Source organism: Pseudochaenichthys georgianus, chromosome 10, assembly GCF_902827115.2.
Source record: "Pseudochaenichthys georgianus chromosome 10, fPseGeo1.2, whole genome shotgun sequence".
NCBI classification, from domain to species: Eukaryota; Metazoa; Chordata; class Actinopteri; order Perciformes; family Channichthyidae; genus Pseudochaenichthys; species Pseudochaenichthys georgianus.
Window position 1 is genome coordinate 456,000 of NC_047512.1, and position 27,532 is coordinate 483,531.

The 27,532-nt window shown below is 40.5% G+C and overlaps 2 protein-coding genes across 2 annotated transcripts; both read left to right on the forward strand.

Moving 5' to 3' along the window:
- Positions 1-4,139: 4,139 nt before the first annotated feature.
- On the forward strand, positions 4,140-9,362 carry LOC139434721 (zinc finger protein 79-like). The gene is made up of 2 exons (XM_071204701.1): positions 4,140-4,332; positions 7,613-9,362. The coding sequence occupies exons 1-2, from the start codon at positions 4,140-4,142 to the stop codon at positions 8,821-8,823; spliced, it is 1,404 nt and encodes a 467-aa protein (XP_071060802.1). The 3' UTR covers positions 8,824-9,362.
- Positions 9,363-10,656: 1,294 nt separating this feature from the next.
- LOC139434722 (zinc finger protein 83-like) lies at positions 10,657-26,847 on the forward strand. The gene is made up of 5 exons (XM_071204702.1): positions 10,657-10,669; positions 12,017-12,216; positions 14,312-14,325; positions 16,326-17,208; positions 26,193-26,847. Exons 1-5 carry the CDS (start codon positions 10,657-10,659, stop codon positions 26,835-26,837), a joined length of 1,755 nt encoding a protein of 584 aa, XP_071060803.1. The 3' UTR covers positions 26,838-26,847.
- The last annotated feature ends 685 nt before the right edge of the window (positions 26,848-27,532 follow it).

Consider the following 27,532-nt stretch of genomic DNA (forward strand, 5'->3'; position numbering starts at 1 on the left):
TTGATGCCATAAGAAAGTTTCTGACAATGGTGAATTGCTCCTGCTGACTTGAGCCAGCCATTCTTTCTTCCTCTCTGTGTCAGTGGGGAAACCTTACATTTGTACTCCTTTCTCGGAGCGCTTGGAGCATCCCCCGGCAGCACAGCAAACCATGAGGGAGACGATATGCCAGGACAACACAGAGGAAAAGGCACAGACAAACTGCATGCATGCTATTCAATGTTCATTGAATTCCATTTATTTACAATGGATGTTCCTAAAACAACACATTTAACATCATCATCATGCTGCTGATGCTAGTCCTTTGACTCATTGTGCTGTCAGTTGACAATCATTGATAGGCACCTGTGGGTCTCCTGTCCTTTCTGAAAGTCATAAAGATTACATTAGTCTTTTAGATGATGGATTACTGAAACCACCATGAATTAAAGAAATGGTAGAAATGTATCTAATCATAATTTTGAAACCTTCCTCCCCTCCCTCTAAATATATCAATAAACATTATGAAGTGATGCTCCTGACTACCATACAGGTTTAAGAAGATAATATTTTTTTTAAAGAATTCAAAGCAATAAACAACAGGCTCTTTAACCAAGGCAACGTTAGCCTAACATGTATATGTTAACATGTAAGATAGCTGTTCACACTGTCTATTTTCTTCTTTGTGTAATGCTATTTTAATTCTATTTAAGATGTTTACATTTTCGATTGTTTAATTCTAGTCTTTTAACTGTCTAATGTACAATGCCTTGTCTTTTGCTAATGCAGCGTAAACATTTCCCCAATTGGTATCAATAAAGTACTTCTTTTTTTATCTTAATCCTCAAATAATAGCAAATGTACTTTAAAAAACAAAACATTGATGTAACTACATAGACATATCGATATGTTGTATAAATATTGCAAATCAAAACCTTTATTGACCACTAATGACCAAAAATTGCATTTATATCCTGTTATTTATGCATTCAAATCGTGATTCAAATGACCCGCCACGAACTTCAGATTCATATAGCACCTGAGTATGACCCGCCCTATTGCCCGCCCGTAAGTTCTAATATTACACTAGATAGTAAACTAGAATGCTTTTCAGCCATAAACCTTGAACAATTAAATTCAATGATTCTCTCTTCTAAACCATCAACGTGCATGTTAGACCCGATTCCAACTAAGCTGTTGAAGGAAGTTTTTCCATTAATTAGCACTTCTTTATTAAATATTATGAATATGTCTTTATTATCAGGCTATGTTCCACAATCATTCAAAGTAGCAGTGATAAAACCGCTTCTTAAAAAGCACAACCTCGATCCAGAGGTTTTAGCCAACTATAGACCTATTTCTAATCTTCCGTTCCTCTCAAAAATTCGTGAGAAAGCGGTCGCAAAACAGCTCTTACTTAAAAAACAATGATTTATCTGAAGATTTTCAGTCTGGCTTTAGAACACATCATAGCACAGAGACAGCTCTGGTTAAAGTCACAAATGACATTCTAATAGCCTCAGACAAGGGACTTGTCTCTATTCTTGTCTTGCTCGATCTCAGTGCTGCATTTGATACTATCGACCATGATATCCTATTGCAAAGACTAGAGCACTTAGTTGGCATACAGGGAACTGCTTTAGGCTGGTTTAGGTCCTATCTATCTGAACGCTCTCAGTTTGTACGTGTTAACGATGAATCTTCCACGCAAACCAAAGTTAGCCATGGAGTGCCACAGGGCTCAGTGCTCGGACCTATTTTGTTCACATTATATATGCTTCCGTTAGGCAATATTATAAGGAATCATTCTGTAAACTTTCATTGTTATGCGGATGATACTCAACTATATTTATCAATTAAGACCTTAAACTTTTTGATGTTAAACACGACCAAAACTGAAGTTATTGTACTTGGCCCGAAGAATCTACGAAACAAATTATCTAAAGATATACTAACTATGGATGGCATTAATTTGGCCTCCAGTGAGACTGTAAGGAATCTTGGTGTTATATTTGATCAGGATTTATCCTTTAACGCCCACATAAAATCAATTTCAAGGACCGCCTACTTCCATCTACGTAACATTGCAAAAATCAGGCATATCTTGCCTCAAAACGATGCAGAGAAACTAGTCCATGCATTTGTTACTTCTAGGCTGGATTATTGTAACTCTTTATTATCAGGGAGTACCAAGAAGTCAGTCAAGTGGCTTCAGCTGATTCAAAATGCTGCAGCTCGTGTACTAACCAGAGTTAGGAAAAGGGACCACATTACTCCTGTTCTGGCTGCCTTACACTGGCTCCCTATAGAACACAGGATAGAATTTTAAATTCTTCTTCTCGCCTACAAAGCCCTTAATGGGCAGGCGCCATCTTACTTTAAAGAACTCATTATACCCTACTGTCCTACTAGGGCATTGCGTTCCAAGAATGCAGGGTTGTTGGTTGTTCCTAGAGTCTCTGAAAGTACAATGGGAGCCAGAGCCTTTTCTTATCAAGCTCCCCATTTGTGGAATCAGCTTCCAGTTTGTGTTCGGGCGGCAGACACCCTATCCGTTTTTAAGAGTGCGCTTAAGACCTTCCTTTTTGATAAAGCTTATAGTTAGGGCTGATTAGATTCAGTCCCTAGTTTTGCTGATATAGGCTTAGTTTGTCGGGGGACACCTTACTTCTTCCTTCTCTCTGTCTGTACCTGTGTCCTCTCATGTTCCGATTAACCCAGCTTCCCCACATGTCTTTCTTTTTGGTGTCTATATACGCCGGGATCCGGAGTCATGGATGATCCTGCAGTCCTGTGTCCTGGATCGCGAGCCCTGGATGGATATCCTCGTGGATTCATCTTCCTATTATACACACATGCATTTCCAAACATCTGGACTACCTATGTTGCAAATGTATTATCTTTTCAATTTACACAAGGCATCTATTGCACGTCTGTCCGTCCTGGGAGAGGGATCCCTCCTCTGTTGCTCTCCCTGAGGTTTCTCCCATGTTCCCTTTAAACTGTGGGTTTTCTCCGGAAGTTTTTCCTTGTACGATGTGAGGGTCTAAGGACAGAGGGTCTAAGGACAGAGGGTCTAAGGACAGAGGGTGTCGTATTGTCATACTGATATTCTGTACACACTATGAAGACCACTGAGACAAATGTAACATTTGTGATATTGGGCTTTATAAATAAACATTGATTGATTGATTCAAATCGTGATTCAAATGGCCCGCCACGAACTTCAGATTCATATAGCACCTGAGTATGACCCGCCCTATTGGTGTATGATCAAATTTGATTTCTAATTTTAGATAAAAGGAAATAAATTTACAGTTATTGTCAAACAGGAGTTAAATCAATTTCTCGCTTATTGTAAGAATGTATTTCACCATATTCATATTCAAATGATCGGGAAATTACGTTGTAATGATAATAAATCACCTCCCTCATTCAGATTAATGTCGATTGTTATTTTTTATGTTTGAATGTTAAAAAAGAACAATCGACAGTGTTGTAGATGAATGGGAGTCAGCAGGATGATCTTGTATACACGCTACACACGCTAGAATGACAACATAACACAGGTGCACTCACTAACTCGTCCGTGGTGCAACACACACTATATAACCCAGTGAATTGTGTCCCGTAAATGTCACCACCAGTGTAAACATAATTATGTAAATAACCCAATTTGTGTTCTCTGAAACGAAAAAAAAGGATATTACATTGTTTTTGTTACTTTCGTTGCAGTGTCTTAAATGTAATTTAGGTGAACTTCTTGTTTTATTTAGAATTATTATTATTGCCTCTTGGGTTGCCGTACGGCCAATGCGTGACGTCATTGGTAAGCGTAACGGACCCCGAGCACATGTGGTACTGACACCGGCTCACACATAACTCGAGCCCTGCATGTGTCGTCTCGTCGCTCCGGTTCTCTCTTGTGTTCCTGAGAAAGTGTGTGTGAGCTCCAGCTCTACTGATCCATCATCTGTGTGTCTGGATAAACCTCCGAACGGACTCTGTGCTCTTTCTTCTGGAGCGTTTACCTCGGACTATAGGAGCTAGCTTAGCATGCTAGCTGGAAACACGTTAGCAACACTAGTCAGATTGAGAGTTTGACGGAGAGAGAAACGGTGTGTTTAACGGAGTCTGCAGGGAAAGGTGATCTAGGGAACATGAGTAAAGTCCAAATGCTGCTGTCGTTGAAGAAGCAGCGAGTCACTGCTGCTTCTGAAGAGATATTTGCTCTGTTTGAACAAACAATAGCAGAGCTCGAGGAGGAGCTGTTTCTTTCCAAAGAGGAGAACGAGAGACTCCAGAAACTACTGGACGCTGTTTTACAGCCTCAGCTTCGGATCCACAGAGCAGGTCTGTTCCCTTTACTCTTCATTAACACTTTAAACTCTTCAGTAACACTTTATTATCGCATTAATAACCCTTTAGACTCTTTATCAGCACTTGCTGCAGGTAGTAGATCCTGAAGTAAAAGTACAAACACCACACTGTGAAAATACTAATAATAAGTTAAAGTACTGCATTCATATCTTTAAGTACAAGTATGTAAGTATTATGAGACAAATGTACTTAATTATAATAATAATAGTTTATCACGGAAGAGCAAACCTACCAAAATAAATATATTTAGAAAAATACATACATTGAATAATATGCCATGTAATGTACTGATTTCAATATTAATATAAGACGGGAGTCGGAGGCTCATCAAAGGTACAAGCTAGACTTTTATTTAGCATTAACACACATGTAAACACTTCAAGCCCGGTGTTGTGTCACATTATGCCTCCCCGTCATGAAATGCCCCCCTTGTCACGGGAACGCGCATTTCTAAATGATACGTTTACGCCTCTAATGACACGTTTACACCATAGGTTTACACCTTAAAAAGACGTTTAAAACGAAAAGTAAACGTTCAGGGTTTTTATTAATGGTAATATTCAGACTGTGAGTTGTTTAGTGGTAGCTCATAGTCTGATTCTTATGGTTTAACTTTCGCTCCGTATTTGAACTGCGGTCAAGCCAGCCTCCACTTGGGAAAACACAGTCAAGCCAGCCCGCACGTGATATTGGGGTGCGCGAATATTAGAAGCATTACGGTAAAATCCCAGCGCTTACTCGGTCAATAACAAAATCACCTATAAAAACAAACCAAACATATTAAATTAAGAAATATGTACTATATAATGTGATCAATAATTATTTAAAACAAACTACGTATAACTACCACGAGTAAATGTAAAATGTAAGGAGTTTCAAAATAAAAGTCCTTTGAAATCTCATTGAAATCCCATATATGAGCTATCAGCCCTGTGTTTAGATAAGAATAAAACGAAATGTCTCCCTGATGCAAGACTCATCTCACTGCAGGGTGATAGAAGGACACCCCATCTACTCACCCAGAAAATATCAGGACATTCTGATGTGGAGTTTCAAAATAAAAGACCTTTGAAATCCCATATATGAGCTATCAGCCCTGTGTTTAGATAAGAATAAAACGAAATCTCTCCCTGATGCAAGACTCATCTCACTGCAGGGTGATAGAAGGACAGCCCATCTACTCACCCAGAAAAAATCAGGACATTCTGATGTGGAGTTTCAAAATAAAAGACCTTTGAAATCCCATATATGAGCTATCAGCCCTGTGTTTAGATAAGAATAAAACGAAGTCTCTCCCTGATCCAAGACTCATCTCACTGCAGGGTGATAGAAGGACACCCCATATACTCACCCAGAAAAAATCAGGACATTCTGATGTGGAGTTTCAAAAATAAAAGACCTTTGAAATCCCATATATGAGCTATCAGCCCTGTGTTTAGATAAGAATAAAACGAAGTCTCTCCCTGATCCAAGACTCATCTCACTGCAGGGTGATAGGACACCCCATATACTCACCCAGAAAAAAATCAGGACATTCTGATGTGGAGTTTCAAAATAAAAGACCTTTGTTTTTTTTAATCTTTTTGTTATCATTATTGTTACGTCCTGTCTGTATAAACGTGCTTTAAAATGTATTGTTTAATTTTACATAGTTGTCATCTAATAATCAAAATATATGTTTACAAATGTTACATAGTCTTTGTCAGCATATTGTTATATACGCTATGCGTACAAAATAAAAGTGTGACATTCATGAAACTTGCTCCATTTATTGGTACCAGTCCTAGAACCATACCCTGAAAAATTCTTGAGGGTGGGATTCATAGAAACCTCTTTTGGGGGGGGGGCGGCATTTTATGACAGGCCTGGCCATCACAATATGCCCCCCCTTGCTATCTTACAAAATAAAAGTGTGACATTCCTGAAACTTGCTCCATTTATTGGTGCCAGTCCTAGAACCATACCCTGAAAAATGCTTGAGGGTGGGATTCATAGAAACCTCTTTTGGGGGGGGGGGCATTTTATGACAGGCCAACAAAGAAAAGGTGGCAAGCTTGAGGCAAACTTCCTTGGCCCTTTCCAAATTACAGCACTAGAGGGGAAAAGTGCTGATCTGCTATCGGAGGATGTTAAAGTTTTAAAAAAAATAAGAGAGTAAGAGTGCCTTTATTCCAGAGAGGGTGTTACCTTGAGATATAGAGAGGAAGACATTGCCTTAAAACTTGGGCGGGCTCGGGTTTCAAACTCACCTAATGGCTACTGTAGTGACAACTCCTGTCATTTATTCTATCTGCGTGAAAGATTAGATCATGTCATCTAAATTAAATTAAATGATGTTGATTGTTAAATTAGCTTCACACATTAGGTCTACTGAGTTCACACATTAGGTCTACTGAGTTCTGAACTTAGCATTTAGATCTATAAAGGCCTTGGGGCTATGTTGTTTGATTGAATTAAACACAATATATGCACTCCACTATGCTGTTGTACTGTATCTGAAGCTCTTAATATGATTGCTCATATTTCAAGCCATCTTTTTCCCGGCCCCTTGCTTTGGATCATTTTCATCAACCGGCCCCCATTCCAAACTAATTGAATAGCCCTGGCGTAGTGTATCTGTGAACAATCCCAAATACAATTCATTGTTTACATTGCGGCTAGTGCTAAACCCGAAGAAAACACCCTTTTTCATTTTTAACTGTAAGTGGAAAGGGGCTGGGCTACTTGAGGTGAATTGAGCCAACATAATTAGACTATTTTCCGACTGTGTTGTTGTGGCAATTCAGCACTCAAAGAAGGAAAGAATAAAAACAGAGAGGAATCAATAAAACACAGATATAGTTGATTAATTATTATTTCATTGTACAACAATCAATAATAATGAAGAAACATAACCTTGCACACAAGCAGTGGTAATGTTCCAATGAGTACAAGTCTTTCACATCATATATAGCAGCTGTAATAAATGCACACACAATTTCCCTTACATTAGCCAACACACCCACATATGTTCCAGATGTCGGTCATTATCTCGTGACCTCTTTAAGTGTAGTTCATACCCTGTCAGGATATGAACCACCTAACGAACAGGACTTAACTGTATTATCCTGAGGAGGGCCTCTTTGCACTTCCGCTCACCCCTAATAATTGCGGAAGAGACTATGGGCCTCTCTTCTCTGGAAACTGTAATTCAATAACATACCTAATTATATTGACTAGGTCCAAGACTGATATAACAGTGTGTTTCCTGCAGATGTCCAGCAGCTGGTGGTGGTTAAAGAAGAGCCTCTCCCTGACCAGCAGGAATGGAGCTCCAGTCTGGACCAGGAGAACCCAGAGCCCCCCCCACACATCAAGCAGGAACAGGAGGAACTCAGGATCACTCAGGAGGGAGAGCCGCTTCAGGAGCTGGAGGAGGCTGATATCACCAAGTCCTCTTTCACTCCTGACCCTGTGAAGAGTGAAGATGATAAAGACAAATCTCAGTCCTCACAGCCTCATCAAAGACAAACTGATCACATGGAAACAGAAGCTGATGGAGATGACTGTCGAGGACCAGAACCAGCCAGGGACTCAGATCCAGAGAGCAGTTTACAACCAAAGACTGAGGACGACACTGGAGACTCTTCTAAAGACACTGATGACTCTTCTGAACCTGACGCTGAACACAGTGCTGATTGGAAGGAGACCAGAGAACCTGCCTCAGGCTCAAACTCACTGAAAAATAGACAAGAATCTTTCAGTGATCCCCGACATAGTGCTGAAAAGAAACCATTCAGCTGCTCAGTCTGTAAGAAAGCTTTTAGACATAGAAGAGATCTAAATCAACACATGAGAATCCACACAGGAGAGAAACCATTCAAATGCTCAGTCTGTGAGAAAACTTTTTCACACCGTGGAAGTTTAAAGACACACATGAGAGTCCACACAGGAGAGAAAACACACATCTGCTCAGTCTGTAAGAAAGCTTTTTCACACAGTGGAAGTTTAAAGGAACACATGAGAGTCCACACAGGAGAGAAACCATTCAAATGCTCAGTCTGTAAGAAAGCTTTTGCCATGAATATCAATTTAAAGACACACATGACAGTCCACACAGGAGAGAAACCACACATCTGCTCAGTCTGTAAGAAAGCTTTTGCCATGAATATCAATTTAAAGACACACATGACAGTCCACACAGGAGAGAAACCACACATCTGCTCAGTCTGTAAGAAAGCTTTTGCACAGAGTGGAAGTTTAAAGGCACACATGAGAGTCCACACAGGAGAGGAAATATACAGCTGCAATGTTTGTGACAAAAGATCTAAATGGCCTAATCATTTCAAAAGGCACAAGTGTGTTGGTCGTCAGTCCTCCCAGCTTAATGAAATTCAAACTGAGGATAACGGAGAGGCAGAGCCTCCAATCAGCAGCTCAGCTGAACACATGGAAACAGAAGCTGATGGAGAGGACAATGAATAAGTCTTATGACAGTTCACACGTGAGAGAAATCTGTCTGACTGGATTAACATTGTTGTACATCATCCATATAAGACTTAAATGAACTCCATCTTTATCAACATAAGTGGACAATATGTTTAATGTTTTTGTCATTCTGATTTATACGTTAGCCACTGACTGTTGATGAACCATTTTATTTGGATTCAGGGCTCCAAGTTTCCATATAGGATGATTTGATGTATTGTTCTTTATTTCTAAATGTTTTGTATCATTGCTATCCTGTTAATGAGCCCTGTTTTACATAAATGTACCTGTTATCGGAATGTTTTTGCTTCTGTAACTGTAAGGGAATACAGTTTCCTATTTTGTATCCTGATGACCTAATGCCGTTACATGTAATAGGTTACTCCCTAAGCCTGTTTTCACCCATCTGCAACCGATTCGCTAATAATCACAAATGTTCATTTCTTTGACCCCTTGACTCGACTATTTATTGTTTAATAATCGTTACCTCCTCAGGACCAAGTTCCCGTGTCCTGCCTTTCACCTGCTGATCACCCACTGCTCATTTAAGGTGGACTGACTTTTACAATGGACCAGCTAGTCTTAGTGTCTTAATGCAAACGTTTTGTAAAATGACGCTACACCAGAAACGTGCTGTTGGGCTGTGTGCTCTCTGCAGGACGGTGTCTGGACTCAAACATTGTTTATGGTATGAGAGCTTCACTCTGTTTTTGTTGTCCAAACGATGCCAACAGAGCGATAAGTCTTCTTTCCAGCAGATGGCATAAATGTTACATCATCCACATATTAATGATTCAAAACAGCAATGTGTGAGATATGGCTGGTAATTGACTCACAATTTCAACAGAATATGAAGAGGTTACAGTCTTGCGGTTATGTCTAAGATGTTGTTTTTTGTTGTAAGAGATAATAGGGATTGATGCAGAAAATAACCAGAAGATAGTTTGGATAGAGCCTTCAAAGAACCAGAAAGGGTTTTGAAGATTATCAGGGATATAGAAAGAATACAAATTATTATACTTTTTGCAGTGTTAACATCTAAATACCAAATTTAAAAGTAGTCATTTATTAATAAATCATGTTATAATTATGTATTTCCTTTCATTTCAAACCTTTATTTATACCGATAAATCCCTTTGAGATCATTGATCTCTTTTTCAAGGGAGACCTGCTCAAGTAGTTCCACATAAAACATAAATAGAACAACAAAAGGACATCACACAGCACCATTTACATAATTATCCACATGAGCAGGTACCAACAGCTTCCGATTGACTAGCATCCAACCGAGCTTTAAAAACATTTTGTGGCACCAGATTGTTCAGTTTCCTTTTAATTTGCAGACTATTCCAAGACAGACGAGCAGTTGGCACATTTAATAAAACCACAGCATTCGATCTCAGGCAGTAGCCACTTACAATTCTCCGTGAGACCAGGGAGCAGATACTTGCCTCCCGATTTTCGCGGGAGACTCCCGATTTCATTGCCCTCTCCCGGTTTCCTCCCAGGGTCACATTTCTCCCGCATTTCTCCCAATTTCTGACAAAATTGGATTTACTCACGACTGTTTGCACTCAGACTTTAATACAGCTACACCATTGTTTGGTTTCCATGGTAGCGCGTCTCTTTAGTAGCGTGCGCAACTGAAAGTCTGAGAGGGTGAGGAAGATAAGTCACAGAAAACTGAACAAGAATCGACAACTCCCCCCTGCTCACTCCTTTCCTGTATAACACAGGTCCAGCCCTCCATCAAGACAGTGCACTTACAACTACAATAAGCATGTTAAGCTAATACAGCTCCGGCGATCCACTAGCATATATATTATTGACATGACGTTGAAAAGTGAGACAATCATTAAGCCAGATACCAAGGTATTTGTAACAGGTAACCACTTCAAGTTTTATTCCTTGCGTAGTTACAATATCTAAAGCTTTAGTTCAGAGAGCTGAGTCTGAATAATGTTAAAAACAGCCGGTAATTCAACAACAGCCTCCTTAATGGAGGGACCTGCACAGTACATCACGGTATCATCCGCATCGAAATGTAAAGTAGCTTCATCCAAGTTTTAAAAAAAATAAGAGAGTAAGAGTGCCTTTATTCCAGAGAGGGTGTTACCTTGAGATATAGAGAGGAAGACATTGCCTTAAAACTTGGGCGGGCTCGGGTTTCAAACTCACCTAATGGCTACTGTAGTGACAACTCCTGTCATTTATTCTATCTGCGTGAAAGATTAGATCATGTCATCTAAATTAAATTAAATGATGTTGATTGTTAAATTAGCTTCACACATTAGGTCTACTGAGTTCACACATTAGGTCTACTGAGTTCTGAACTTAGCATTTAGATCTATAAAGGCCTTGGGGCTATGTTGTTTGATTGAATTAAACACAATATATGCACTCCACTATGCTGTTGTACTGTATCTGAAGCTCTTAATATGATTGCTCATATTTCAAGCCATCTTTTTCCCGGCCCCTTGCTTTGGATTATTTTCATCAACCGGCCCCCATTCCAAACTAATTGAATAGCCCTGGCGTAGTGTATCTGTGAACAATCCCAAATACAATTCATTGTTTACATTGCGGCTAGTGCTAAACCCGAAGAAAACACCCTTTTTCATTTTTAACTGTAAGTGGAAAGGGGCTGGGCTACTTGAGGTGAATTGAGCCAACATAATTAGACTATTTTCCGACTGTGTTGTTGTGGCAATTCAGCACTCAAAGAAGGAAAGAATAAAAACAGAGAGGAATCAATAAAACACAGATATAGTTGATTAATTATTATTTCATTGTACAACAATCAATAATAATGAAGAAACATAACCTTGCACACAAGCACACAAGCAGTGGTAATGTTCCAATGAGTACAAGTCTTTCACATCATATATAGCAGCTGTAATAAATGCACACACAATTTCCCTTACATTAGCCAACACACCCACATATGTTCCAGATGTCGGTCATTATCTCGTGACCTCTTTAAGTGTAGTTCATACCCTGTCAGGATATGAACCACCTAACGAACAGGACTTAACTGTATTATCCTGAGGAGGGCCTCTTTGCACTTCCGCTCACCCCTAATAATTGCGGAAGAGACTATGGGCCTCTCTTCTCTGGAAACTGTAATTCAATAACATACCTAATTATATTGACTAGGTCCAAGACTGATATAACAGTGTGTTTCCTGCAGATGTCCAGCAGCTGGTGGTGGTTAAAGAAGAGCCTCTCCCTGACCAGCAGGAATGGAGCTCCAGTCTGGACCAGGAGAACCCAGAGCCCCCCCCACACATCAAGCAGGAACAGGAGGAACTCAGGATCACTCAGGAGGGAGAGCCGCTTCAGGAGCTGGAGGAGGCTGATATCACCAAGTCCTCTTTCACTCCTGACCCTGTGAAGAGTGAAGATGATAAAGACAAATCTCAGTCCTCACAGCCTCATCAAAGACAAACTGATCACATGGAAACAGAAGCTGATGGAGATGACTGTCGAGGACCAGAACCAGCCAGGGACTCAGATCCAGAGAGCAGTTTACAACCAAAGACTGAGGACGACACTGGAGACTCTTCTAAAGACACTGATGACTCTTCTGAACCTGACGCTGAACACAGTGCTGATTGGAAGGAGACCAGAGAACCTGCCTCAGGCTCAAACTCACTGAAAAATAGACAAGAATCTTTCAGTGATCCCCGACATAGTGCTGAAAAGAAACCATTCAGCTGCTCAGTCTGTAAGAAAGCTTTTAGACATAGAAGAGATCTAAATCAACACATGAGAATCCACACAGGAGAGAAACCATTCAAATGCTCAGTCTGTGAGAAAACTTTTTCACACCGTGGAAGTTTAAAGACACACATGAGAGTCCACACAGGAGAGAAAACACACATCTGCTCAGTCTGTAAGAAAGCTTTTTCACACAGTGGAAGTTTAAAGGAACACATGAGAGTCCACACAGGAGAGAAACCATTCAAATGCTCAGTCTGTAAGAAAGCTTTTGCCATGAATATCAATTTAAAGACACACATGACAGTCCACACAGGAGAGAAACCACACATCTGCTCAGTCTGTAAGAAAGCTTTTGCACAGAGTGGAAGTTTAAAGGCACACATGAGAGTCCACACAGGAGAGGAAATATACAGCTGCAATGTTTGTGACAAAAGATCTAAATGGCCTAATCATTTCAAAAGGCACAAGTGTGTTGGTCGTCAGTCCTCCCAGCTTAATGAAATTCAAACTGAGGATAACGGAGAGGCAGAGCCTCCAATCAGCAGCTCAGCTGAACACATGGAAACAGAAGCTGATGGAGAGGACAATGAATAAGTCTTATGACAGTTCACACGTGAGAGAAATCTGTCTGACTGGATTAACATTGTTGTACATCATCCATATAAGACTTAAATGAACTCCATCTTTATCAACATAAGTGGACAATATGTTTAATGTTTTTGTCATTCTGATTTATACGTTAGCCACTGACTGTTGATGAACCATTTTATTTGGATTCAGGGCTCCAAGTTTCCATATAGGATGATTTGATGTATTGTTCTTTATTTCTAAATGTTTTGTATCATTGCTATCCTGTTAATGAGCCCTGTTTTGCATAAATGTTCCTGTTATCGGAATGTTTTTGCTTCTGTAACTGTAAGGGAATACAGTTTCCTATTTTGTATCCTGATGACCTAATGCCGTTACATGTAATAGGTTACTCCCTAAGCCTGTTTTCACCCATCTGCAACCGATTCGCTAATAATCACAAATGTTCATTTCTTTGACCCCTTGACTCGACTATTTATTGTTTAATAATCGTTACCTCCTCAGGACCAAGTTCCCGTGTCCTGCCTTTCACCTGCTGATCACCCACTGCTCATTTAAGGTGGACTGACTTTTACAATGGACCAGCTAGTCTTAGTGTCTTAATGCAAACGTTTTGTAAAATGACGCTACACCAAAAACGTGCTGTTGGGCTGTGTGCTCTCTGCAGGACGGTGTCTGGACTCAAACATTGTTTATGGTATGAGAGCTTCACTCTGTTTTTGTTGTCCAAACGATGCCAACAGAGCGATAAGTCTTCTTTCCAGCAGATGGCATAAATGTTACATCATCCACATATTAATGATTCAAAACAGCAATGTGTGAGATATGGCTGGTAATTGACTCACAATTTCAACAGAATATGAAGAGGTTACAGTCTTGCGGTTATGTCTAAGATGTTGTTTTTTGTTGTTGTAAGAGATAATAGGGATTGATGCAGAAAATAACCAGAAGATAGTTTGGATAGAGCCTTCAAAGAACCAGAAAGGGTTTTGAAGATTATCAGGGATATAGAAAGAATACAAATTATTATACTTTTTGCAGTGTTAACATCTAAATACCAAATTTAAAAGTAGTCATTTATTAATAAATCATGTTATAATTATGTATTTCCTTTCATTTCAAACCTTTATTTATACCGATAAATCCCTTTGAGATCATTGATCTCTTTTTCAAGGGAGACCTGCTCAAGTAGTTCCACATAAAACATAAATAGAACAACAAAAGGACATCACACAGCACCATTTACATAATTATCCACATGAGCAGGTACCAACAGCTTCCGATTGACTAGCATCCAACCGAGCTTTAAAAACATTTTGTGGCACCAGATTGTTCAGTTTCCTTTTAATTTGCAGACTATTCCAAGACAGACGAGCAGTTGGCACATTTAATAAAACCACAGCATTCGATCTCAGGCAGTAGCCACTTACAATTCTCCGTGAGACCAGGGAGCAGATACTTGCCTCCCGATTTTCGCGGGAGACTCCCGATTTCATTGCCCTCTCCCGGTTTCCTCCCAGGGTCACATTTCTCCCGCATTTCTCCCAATTTCTGACAAAATTGGATTTACTCACGACTGTTTGCACTCAGACTTTAATACAGCTACACCATTGTTTGGTTTCCATGGTAGCGCGTCTCTTTAGTAGCGTGCGCAACTGAAAGTCTGAGAGGGTGAGGAAGATAAGTCACAGAAAACTGAACAAGAATCGACAACTCCCCCCTGCTCACTCCTTTCCTGTATAACACAGGTCCAGCCCTCCATCAAGACAGTGCACTTACAACTACAATAAGCATGTTAAGCTAATACAGCTCCGGCGATCCACTAGCATATATATTATTGACATGACGTTGAAAAGTGAGACAATCATTAAGCCAGATACCAAGGTATTTGTAACAGGTAACCACTTCAAGTTTTATTCCTTGCGTAGTTACAATATCTAAAGCTTTAGTTCAGAGAGCTGAGTCTGAATAATGTTAAAAACAGCCGGTAATTCAACAACAGCCTCCTTAATGGAGGGACCTGCACAGTACATCACGGTATCATCCGCATCGAAATGTAAAGTAGCTTCATCCAAGTTTTAAAAAAAATAAGAGAGTAAGAGTGCCTTTATTCCAGAGAGGGTGTTACCTTGAGATATAGAGAGGAAGACATTGCCTTAAAACTTGGGCGGGCTCGGGTTTCAAACTCACCTAATGGCTACTGTAGTGACAACTCCTGTCATTTATTCTATCTGCGTGAAAGATTAGATCATGTCATCTAAATTAAATTAAATGATGTTGATTGTTAAATTAGCTTCACACATTAGGTCTACTGAGTTCACACATTAGGTCTACTGAGTTCTGAACTTAGCATTTAGATCTATAAAGGCCTTGGGGCTATGTTGTTTGATTGAATTAAACACAATATATGCACTCCACTATGCTGTTGTACTGTATCTGAAGCTCTTAATATGATTGCTCATATTTCAAGCCATCTTTTTCCCGGCCCCTTGCTTTGGATTATTTTCATCAACCGGCCCCCATTCCAAACTAATTGAATAGCCCTGGCGTAGTGTATCTGTGAACAATCCCAAATACAATTCATTGTTTACATTGCGGCTAGTGCTAAACCCGAAGAAAACACCCTTTTTCATTTTTAACTGTAAGTGGAAAGGGGCTGGGCTACTTGAGGTGAATTGAGCCAACATAATTAGACTATTTTCCGACTGTGTTGTTGTGGCAATTCAGCACTCAAAGAAGGAAAGAATAAAAACAGAGAGGAATCAATAAAACACAGATATAGTTGATTAATTATTATTTCATTGTACAACAATCAATAATAATGAAGAAACATAACCTTGCACACAAGCACACAAGCAGTGGTAATGTTCCAATGAGTACAAGTCTTTCACATCATATATAGCAGCTGTAATAAATGCACACACAATTTCCCTTACATTAGCCAACACACCCACATATGTTCCAGATGTCGGTCATTATCTCGTGACCTCTTTAAGTGTAGTTCATACCCTGTCAGGATATGAACCACCTAACGAACAGGACTTAACTGTATTATCCTGAGGAGGGCCTCTTTGCACTTCCGCTCACCCCTAATAATTGCGGAAGAGACTATGGGCCTCTCTTCTCTGGAAACTGTAATTCAATAACATACCTAATTATATTGACTAGGTACAAGACTGATATAACAGTGTGTTTCCTGCAGATGTCCAGCAGCTGGTGGTGGTTAAAGAAGAGCCTCTCCCTGACCAGCAGGAATGGAGCTCCAGTCTGGACCAGGAGAACCCAGAGCCCCCCCCACACATCAAGCAGGAACAGGAGGAACTCAGGATCACTCAGAAGGGAGAGCCGCTTCAGGAGCTGGAGGAGGCTGATATCACCAAGTCCTCTTTCACTCCTGACCCTGTGAAGAGTGAAGATGATAAAGACAAATCTCAGTCCTCACAGCCTCATCAAAGACAAACTGATCACATGGAAACAGAAGCTGATGGAGATGACTGTCGAGGACCAGAACCAGCCAGGGACTCAGATCCAGAGAGCAGTTTACAACCAAAGACTGAGGACGACACTGGAGACTCTTCTAAAGACACTGATGACTCTTCTGAACCTGACGCTGAACACAGTGCTGATTGGAAGGAGACCAGAGAACCTGCCTCAGGCACAAACTCACTGAAAAATAGACAAGAATCTTTCAGTGATCCCCGACATAGTGCTGAAAAGAAACCATTCAGCTGCTCAGTCTGTAAGAAAGCTTTTAGACATAGAAGAGATCTAAATCAACACATGAGAATCCACACAGGAGAGAAACCATTCAAATGCTCAGTCTGTGAGAAAACTTTTTCACACCGTGGAAGTTTAAAGACACACATGAGAGTCCACACAGGAGAGAAAACACACATCTGCTCAGTCTGTAAGAAAGCTTTTTCACACAGTGGAAGTTTAAAGGAACACATGAGAGTCCACACAGGAGAGAAACCATTCAAATGCTCAGTCTGTAAGAAAGCTTTTGCCATGAATATCAATTTAAAGACACACATGACAGTCCACACAGGAGAGAAACCACACATCTGCTCAGTCTGTAAGAAAGCTTTTGCACAGAGTGGAAGTTTAAAGGCACACATGAGAGTCCACACAGGAGAGGAAATATACAGCTGCAATGTTTGTGACAAAAGATCTAAATGGCCTAATCATTTCAAAAGGCACAAGTGTGTTGGTCGTCAGTCCTCCCAGCTTAATGAAATTCAAACTGAGGATAACGGAGAGGCAGAGCCTCCAATCAGCAGCTCAGCTGAACACATGGAAACAGAAGCTGATGGAGAGGACAATGAATAAGTCTTATGACAGTTCACACGTGAGAGAAATCTGTCTGACTGGATTAACATTGTTGTACATCATCCATATAAGACTTAAATGAACTCCATCTTTATCAACATAAGTGGACAATATGTTTAATGTTTTTGTCATTCTGATTTATACGTTAGCCACTGACTGTTGATGAACCATTTTATTTGGATTCAGGGCTCCAAGTTTCCATATAGGATGATTTGATGTATTGTTCTTTATTTCTAAATGTTTTGTATCATTGCTATCCTGTTAATGAGCCCTGTTTTGCATAAATGTTCCTGTTATCGGAATGTTTTTGCTTCTGTAACTGTAAGGGAATACAGTTTCCTATTTTGTATCCTGATGACCTAATGCCGTTACATGTAATAGGTTACTCCCTAAGCCTGTTTTCACCCATCTGCAACCGATTCGCTAATAATCACAAATGTTCATTTCTTTGACCCCTTGACTCGACTATTTATTGTTTAATAATCGTTACCTCCTCAGGACCAAGTTCCCGTGTCCTGCCTTTCACCTGCTGATCACCCACTGCTCATTTAAGGTGGACTGACTTTTACAATGGACCAGCTAGTCTTAGTGTCTTAATGCAAACGTTTTGTAAAATGACGCTACACCAAAAACGTGCTGTTGGGCTGTGTGCTCTCTGCAGGACGGTGTCTGGACTCAAACATTGTTTATGGTATGAGAGCTTCACTCTGTTTTTGTTGTCCAAACGATGCCAACAGAGCGATAAGTCTTCTTTCCAGCAGATGGCATAAATGTTACATCATCCACATATTAATGATTCAAAACAGCAATGTGTGAGATATGGCTGGTAATTGACTCACAATTTCAACAGAATATGAAGAGGTTACAGTCTTGCGGTTATGTCTAAGATGTTGTTTTTTGTTGTTGTAAGAGATAATAGGGATTGATGCAGAAAATAACCAGAAGATAGTCTGGATAGAGCCTTCAAAGAACCAGAAAGGGTTTTGAAGATTATCAGGGATATAGAAAGAATATAAATTATTATACTTTTTGCAGTGTTAACATCTAAATACCAAATTTAAAAGTAGTCATTTATTAATAAATCATGTTATAATTATGTATTTCCTTTCATTTCAAACCTTTATTTATACAGATAAATCCCTTTGAGATCATTGATCTCTTTTTCAAGGGAGACCTGCTCAAGTAGTTCCACATAAAACATAAATAGAACAACAAAAGGACATCACACAGCACCATTTACATAATTATCCACATGAGCAGGTACCAACAGCTTCCGATTGACTAGCATCCAACCGAGCTTTAAAAACATTTTGTGGCACCAGATTGTTCAGTTTCCTTTTAATTTGCAGACTATTCCAAGACAGACGAGCAGTTGGCACATTTAATAAAACCACAGCATTCGATCTCAGGCAGTAGCCACTTACAATTCTCCGTGAGACCAGGGAGCAGATACTTGCCTCCCGATTTTCACGGGAGACTCCCGATTTCATTGCCCTCTCCCGGTTTCCTCCCAGGGTCACATTTCTCCCGCATTTCTCCCAATTTCTGACAAAATTGGATTTACTCACGACTGTTTGCACTCAGACTTTAATACAGCTACACCATTGTTTGGTTTCCATGGTAGCGCGTCTCTTTAGTAGCGTGCGCAACTGAAAGTCTGAGAGGGTGAGGAAGATAAGTCACAGAAAACTGAACAAGAATCGACAACTCCCCCCTGCTCACTCCTTTCCTGTATAACACAGGTCCAGCCCTCCATCAAGACAGTGCACTTACAACTACAATAAGCATGTTAAGCTAATACAGCTCCGGCGATCCACTAGCATATATATTATTGACATGACGTTGAAAAGTGAGACAATCATTAAGCCAGATACCAAGGTATTTGTAACAGGTAACCACTTCAAGTTTTATTCCTTGCGTAGTTACAATATCTAAAGCTTTAGTTCAGAGAGCTGAGTCTGAATAATGTTAAAAACAGCCGGTAATTCAACAACAGCCTCCTTAATGGAGGGACCTGCACAGTACATCACGGTATCATCCGCATCGAAATGTAAAGTAGCTTCATCCACATTTTCACCTAAACTGTTGATGTAGATGGAGAATAAAAGTGGACCTAAAACAGAACCTTGAGGAACATCATTAGTAATGTTCAACCACTCAGAAGACAGCCCATCAAAATGAACACATTGGGACCTTTCAGAGAGGTAGTTCACAAACCACCCACTGCATGGCTGGATATGCCAATACTGAGTAGCCTCTGCTTTAAGATGCGATGATCGACGGTATCAAACGCTTTGGACAGGTCAATAAATAGAGCTGCACAACTCTGCTTATTATCTAAAATACTCGCCACATCATTCACCACTTTCATTGTGGCAGTGATGGTGCTGTGTTTCTTTCTGAAGCCTGACTGATGTTTAGACAGGATGTCATTGTACATAAAAACTCCTTTACCTGTTCACTCACTAGGCGTTCAAGAAGCTTAGCCAGAACTGACAACTTAGAGATTGGCCTATAATTATTTAATACGATGGCCTCCCCTCCTTTTAGCAAAGGCAGGAGAAACGCTGACTTCCATACTTTTGGAATTGCATTTGTGCTGAGAGAGAGGTTAAAAAGAGTAGTGAGAGGTGGAGCAATAAAATCTGCAGCTATCTTTAAAAAGAAAGGTTCTACGTTGGCCGGGCCGGCCGGTTTCTTAGGATCTAACTTGGTTAGAGCTTCACGAACCACATCAACAGTAAAAGGAGTAAAACTAAAAGGGTTTTCCAAAACACGTTTTTCAGAATCACAGACTGTGGTGTTCACAGAAGCAGAGTTAGTGACAGAATCAAACAGAGAGCCACAGGACACAAAATGCTCATTAAAGCAATTGAGCATAGTGGCCCTGTCCGATGTAGAGCCAGATGCTGTGGTAAGGCACGGAGGTAGCTCATTACGGATATCGCCGGTGGATAACGATTTAATGGCTTTCCAAAATGTTCCAGGATTATTCAGATTCTTTGTGGTTACTGACAGATAATACTTAGATGTAGCACTTTTGACATGTGAAGTGAAGCTGTTCCTTAGCTGCCTAAAACGCAGCCATTCTACCTCTGAGCCTGATTTCCTAGCCTTTGCCCAGGCCTTGTTTCTCTCATGAAGGAGACTGGACGGTTCGGCAGAAAACCAAGGATTGTCTCGTCCCTTCACTCTAAATGTACGCAGGGGTGCATGTCTATCAATGATCTCCATAAAACCAAGATAAAAATAAGACCATGCGGTTTCCACATCAGCACACAGATCGATTTTCCCCCAATCAAAATCAAACAGATCATGCACAAAACCCTGCTCCACAAAATGTTTTATGTCTCTCTTAATAATAATACGAGGTTTAACCTTTTGAACCTTAGTGTCCCTAATTGTGGCTACAACACAGTGATCACTAACATCATTTGCAAATACTCCCACAGATAAGTATTTATGGGGAACATTAGTTAGAATGAGATCAATTAGGGAGGATTTATTAGGGGACTTAATGTTAGGGCGAGTAGGACTGTCAACAATCTGAGTAACATTTAAAGAGAAGGTTTTTAAAATCCTCTGACACTGCAGTTAACCAGTCCCAGTTGAAATCTCCAAGTAGCACTATTTCCTAGTAGTCTAGTTGTGATAAAAGATTTGCTAGTGAAGACACATCCTCAAAATTACAATGACCAAGTATTCTATGCCATGTCGGGATGTCATGACAACCATTACAAACATCAGTATTTTCATCCTCTACTGTGCTAAGGTAATATAGCCTACCATACACATCCATTTTAAACTTGGTACCATTTTGATGAATCAGCCATTCATCACCGTCCTTGAAACGGACCTCAGCTCCGCTGGCTGTCGCTGCTTTCACGGAGAAAATGTTCCGTGGAAAAGATGGGATGTAAAGCGCTCGTTTGAGCCTCGTTTTCACTTGCCGTCTCTCGCTGTCGAGCAGAACAACTTCGGCTTCTCCTCTCATCTTCGCCATCCCGGTCGTTTTCGTTCCATCTTTCAGCTCTATCACATGGTCCTCGGGTCTAAAGCTCTTATCGATTGTCTTAAACTTTGCCGGGTCATTAATCATGTGTGTCGTGGCACCACAGTCGACCATAAGACCTCTCTTATTTCCTACTTGATTTTGACAGTCACTTATTTTGAAAAAGAATGATGCCCCGGTAGGGCTGAACGATATACCGTGTCATGGCGATAACCGCGGCATGCGCGGTATTCACACCGCAGGGACGTGCGGTTTTATTCATGTAAAAAAAAATGCTCACGCACTTTAGCACAGAATTCAAAATAAAGATACCCTTATTACTTATCGAAACTGCACATACAATATATCCGATTAAAGCTGAGACTCCACAGATTATTTAAGTATAGTATCATCACTAAGCGATCCGATCTCGCAACAGGGGAAGCAAACACAGACATCACAACACGTACCTTTTACGGAGCTTTTATGGGAGATCGTCTCACTGTAGCTGTCAATCTGATAAAAATAAGTGTTCAATGGCATTAAAACGAGAAACGCGGCTGAATCGGTTGATCCATAGGTTGATAATGTATCTGTGGCTTTGAAGCAATTGTTTATAATCCATAATCCATTTTTATGTAAAAATCGGAGCACAACAGTTAGCTGCTAATGGTAGTCACCAGAGTGTATGCAGCTTCCGGTTTTGGCTATGCGTCACTCTCACTCCTTATTTGGTAATGTGTGTGTGTGTTAGACTGCCGCATAGCCAAGACCGGAAGCAGCAGCCACTCTGGTGGCTACCATTAGCAGCTAACTTTTGCTCTGCGATTTTTACATAAAAATGGAATTATGGATTATAAATTAAATCCTTTTTTTATACAGAGACGTTAAAAACCTATGGATTAACCGATTCAGCCGCGTTTTTTCTCGTTTTAATGCCATTGAACACGTCTTTTGATCAGATGGACAGCTACGGTGAGACATCTCCCCTAGAAGCTACGTAAAGGTACGTGTTGTGATGTCTGTGTTTGCTTCCCCTGTCTGAGTTCAGATCACTCAGTGATGATACTATATACCTAAATAATCTGTGGAACCTTAGCTTTAATCGGATATCTTCTATGTGCAGCTACGATAAGTAATAAAGGTGCTTTTATCTTGAGTTCTGTGCCAAAGTGCGTTAGCATTTTTCGCTCAGGGGTCATTTAGATGCTTCTTATGAAACTTGTGTTTTGTTTTGGTAAAAATGGTTTGTATCGTCAGTTAGCTGAGATTATTTCCGTTAATCTGGTATAACACATGAATAGGTTCTTAAATATTACGATCCCCTGAGACGGTGTCGTAAAAAAAAAGTAAAGTACCCGCCGGGACTTTGGGGTTTAACAGGTTAAAAAAAACGCAATATATACCACAGGGGGGGGGGGGGGGGGGGGAAATCGCGATGTCAGTTTTTTTCAATACCGTGCAGCCCTATGCACCGGTATCATCCTCTGTGTCTCTGTCTGCCTTCACCTGATCACGGCCCAGCCCTCTGCCTCGGCCTCGCCCCCTTCCTTGGTGTGGTGTGTCCCACCGTCGCTCCTCTCGCCTCGCTTGGATCTCGTTAGGGCATGCCCTAGCCATATGCCCCATCTTTCCGCATGTGTAGCATTCAGTGTCGGCTAAGTCCATCTTCTTCCCTCTTCCTCGTCCTCGTGTCCTCGCCCCGCTAGTCCTCATAACGCCGTCCTCGTCCGCATTCATGTCACTCGTCCTATATTTGTCAGTGCTCTCATAGCTCTGCAGTTTAGCTTTGAACTCACCGAATGTTAGACGGTCGTTGGTTTGAGTGACAAACGGGTTAAATGAGTCCAGTAACCCCTTCACTACCATGACAATCTGCAACCCGTCACTGATATTTTCTTCGGCCCTTCTCAAAGATGTGAATATAGTCTCCGCTTGAATAATATAATCAGTAGCAGTCTCGTTGCTTGCTTTGTGGAGAGAAGAGAGTTCACAGTACATGCTCACGACTCGTGGTTGGTCCTTTCCTGCGTAGTCCTCTCGGAGTATTGCCAACGCTTTTCTTCCATCTCGTTTCGCGTCTCTCATTATGAGTGATAAACTCTTATTATCTAGACACTGCACTAATTCAGCATATGCTTCTGCATTCTTTGTTGCGTCTTCTTCAAGTGCTTGTTAGTCGTTGTAGTCTATCGCTGGCTCTTCCAGGATAACTTCAATGAGGCTGCGCAGTTCCATGTGCGCCAACAATCTCGTCTCCCATAACTCAAAGTTTTTCTCGTCACCGTCGAATAACAACTTAAACCACCGTTGGCCTCCTTGACTGGGCCCATAACCTGTTGCGTGAGACATTATATTCAGCAGAAGTCTCCACGTTTGCAGTCAACCAAAGTAGCTTGTAAGTATGCTAACGGACCGAAGAAACACACGACCACATCGCTCAGAGTTTGGCCTGGAGTACGGACGGTTTATTGTATCTGCACATGCTCATTAGCATCACCACGTTTCAGGCACATTCTGATGATGTCATACACATGAACTGAAACATGACTTTGTTATTATACAAATATGCTCAACAATAACCCTTTAGACCAGGGGTTCCCACACTTTTTTGGCTGGTGAGCTACTTTTGAAATGACCAACTCACGAGGTCTACCAACCAACAATAAAATCCCAAATTGCAAGGGTTGCTGAAGAACACGTTTTATTTATACATGGGATAACTACAATAGGGCTGCAACAAACGACTCATTTGATAATCAATGAATCTATCGATTAATGAAACGATTAATCGACTATTCGGACTATTACTGTATGCCTTGCACAATTTCTCAAACGCTCTTATTTAGCCATCAACTTTTAGATTTAGCTTGAGGTTGTTTTAGGCATGTGGAAACTAACAATGAAGACAATAAAGATGAATACTTGATTCAAAAATACATACAATATTAAATGAACTTAACAAATTGTGAACAAAATTAACATTGCTTTTTATTTAAATTAAATAAATAATATTTCACATCAAAAGAAACAACAATGTTTTGACAAATCATATTAAACTAACTGTAAACAGAATAGCTGAAACTTTAACAAAATAAATAACTCAGTTACCTCTAATCATTATCCCATGTTTGTAATAATGTTGTTAACTCCGTGTGTTGCTGATGTGGAAAAGTTATTCGTGGATGGGGGGCTACAAGAAAGACAGTCGAACCCGGTGCATTTCTCCGTCTGGATGTGGTGCACTTTTGCAAAATGTTTAGACAAATTGCTCGTGTTACCGCCCTTACATGCTAAACTCTTATTGCACTTTTTTTTTTGTGGCAAAGAGCATTGTCCACATCGAGACGGGTAACAATTAACCACACCTTGGAGCGCTTCTCTCCGCCATCCCCGCCGTGTGTTGCTGCCTATGGTTGCTGCATGTAGCAGACGCTTGTGTGTAAACTGCCCCGCCCCCTCGCACACAGACGGGGGAGAGAGAGATCTTGTCTCGATTGGAAAGATCGAAAATACACCATAGACGCATTTTTAACGAGTTGGTGACACTAAGACTGTGATATAATGTTTATGTAGCAATAATACATGTCATATATTTTTTAAATGTCTCCAGTACCGATAAAAAGACAGATAATGTTGGAGTTTAACGGTGCGTAAAACACACATGATGACGTCACCAACGAATTGACGACTGAATTAGTTGGCAACTAATTAGGTCATCGATTTTAATCGATTAAGTCGATTAGTTGTTGCACCCCTACTCGTGACCTCTTTAGGTGTAAATTAATTCATACCCTGTCAGGATATGAACCACCTAACTATTAAGACTTAATTTTATTCTCCTGAGGAGGGCCTCTTTGCACTTCCGCTCACCCCTAATAATTGCGGAAGAGACGATGGGCCTCTCTTCTTTGGAAACTGTAATTCAATAACATACCTAATTATATAGACTAGGTCCAAGACTGATATAACAGTGCGTTTCCTATTTCCTGCAGATGTCCAGCAGCTGGTGGTGGTTAAAGAAGAGCCTCTCCCTGACCAGCTGGAGTGGAGCACCAGTCTGGACCAGGAGGACACAGAGCCCCCCCCACACATTAAGCAGGAACAGGAGGAACTCGGGATTAGCCAGGAGGGAGAGCAGCTTCAGGAGCTGGAGGAGGCTGATATCACCAAGTCCACTTTCACTCCTCACCCTGTGAAGAGTGAAGATGATAAAGAGAAACCTCAGTCCTCACAGCCTCATCAAAGACAAACTGAACACATGGAAACAGAAGCTGATGGAGATGAATGTCGGGGACCAGAACCAGCCAGGAACTCAGATCCAGAGAGCAGTTTACAATCAAAGACTGAGGACCACACTGTAGACTCTTCTGAAGACACTGATGACTCTTCTGAACCTGACACTGAAGACAGTGCTGATTGGAAGGAGACCAGAGAACCTGCCTCAGGCTCAAACTCACTGAAAAATAGACAAGAATCTGTCAGTGATCCACGATGTAGTGCTGAAAAGAAACCATTCAGCTGCTCAGTCTGTGAGAAAGCTTTTAGACATGGAAGAGATATAAATCGACACATGAGAATCCACACAGGAGAGAAACCATTCAAATGCTCAGTTTGTGAGAAAGCTTTTTCACAGAGTGGACATTTAAAGACACACATGATATTCCACACAGCAGAGAAACCATTCAAATGCTCAGTTTGTGAGAATGCTTTTTCACGGAGTGGACATTTAGAGAAACACATGACAGTCCACACAGGAGAGAAACCATTCAGCTGCTCAGTCTGTAAGAAAGCTTTTACAGATGGAAGAGATCGAAATCGACACATGACAGTCCACACAGGACAGAAAGCATTCAAATGCTCAGTCTGTAAGAAGGCTTTTTCACTCCGTGGAAGTTTAAAGGAACACATGACAGTCCACACAGGAGAGAAACCACACATCTGCTCAGTTTGCAAGAAAGCTTTTTCACACAGTGGAAGTTTAAAGGAACACATGACAGTCCACACAGGAGAGAAACCACACAGCTGCTCAGTCTGTAAGAAAGTTTTTTCACACAGAGGATATTTAAAGATACACATGAGAATCCACACAGGAGAGAAACCATTCAAATGCTCAGTCTGTAAGAAAGCATTTATACGGAGTGGACATTTAAAGACACACATGAAAGTCCACACAGGAGAGAAAGCACACAGCTGCTCAGTCTGTAAGAAAGCTTTTTCACTGAGTGGAAATTTAAAGAAACACATGAGAGTCCACACAGGAGAGAAACCACACAGCTGCTCAGTCTGTAAGAAAGCTTTTTCACTGAGTGTAAGTTTAAAGACACACATGAGAGTCCACACAGGAGAGGAAATATACAGCTGCAATGTTTGTGACTAAAGATTTAAATGGCGTGGTCATTTCCAAAGGGACAAGTGTGATGAAGCTGATGGAGAGGACAATGAATAAGTCTTATGACAGTTCACACGTGAGATAAATCTGTCTGACTGGATTTGTGTTGTCACGATACCAACATTTTGTTTTCGATACCAATACTAAGTGAAGAATTTGCGATTCCGATTATTTTTCGATATTTTCTTTTATTATTTTCATGATCAATAAAATTGTATTTGATCTGTTAAGTGTTTTCTTACAACATGGTCTCTTCTTTATACTTGAGTTTATGTGATTTCTTTGATAGTTAATTTTATATTTTATTAACATGTAATAGTACAGTAATATACATAATGATTGACCAAATGTACATTGCAGATGTTAGCCACATTGGTAAGTTAGCTAAAAAGATAGCCATAGTAGACAGTTATCATTGCCATTAATTGCCTCGTTTGTCACAAAATAAATTACACTGGTTTGACTTAGATTTGAGGGCATGGGCTTGAGCATGACGTAATTATGTTATCTATCACATTCGCTAACCTGTCTGTCTTTACATTCTTTAAAGAGCAACTTCCAGGTTAAAGACACCTGTGAATAAATGTGTAGGAAAATGATGAAAACACTAGATTTTCAAAAAAATATACAGAAATATACACTACAGTGACATCTGGCGTCGTTTTTGTAAGAAATGTTCACTT

Bases quoted from the DNA above. Each gene is read 5' to 3' on its own strand.
- LOC139434721 (XM_071204701.1), top strand. From the start codon at position 4,140: ATGAGTAAAGTCCAAATGCTGCTGTCGTTGAAGAAGCAGCGAGTCACT. The intron at 4,333-7,612 runs GTCTGTTCCCTT...TGTTTCCTGCAG, and splicing joins GCTTCGGATCCACAGAGCAG to ATGTCCAGCAGCTGGTGGTG.
- LOC139434722 (XM_071204702.1), top strand. The intron at 17,209-26,192 runs GTCTGTAAGAAA...GGACATTTAGAG, and splicing joins AGAAACCACACATCTGCTCA to AAACACATGACAGTCCACAC.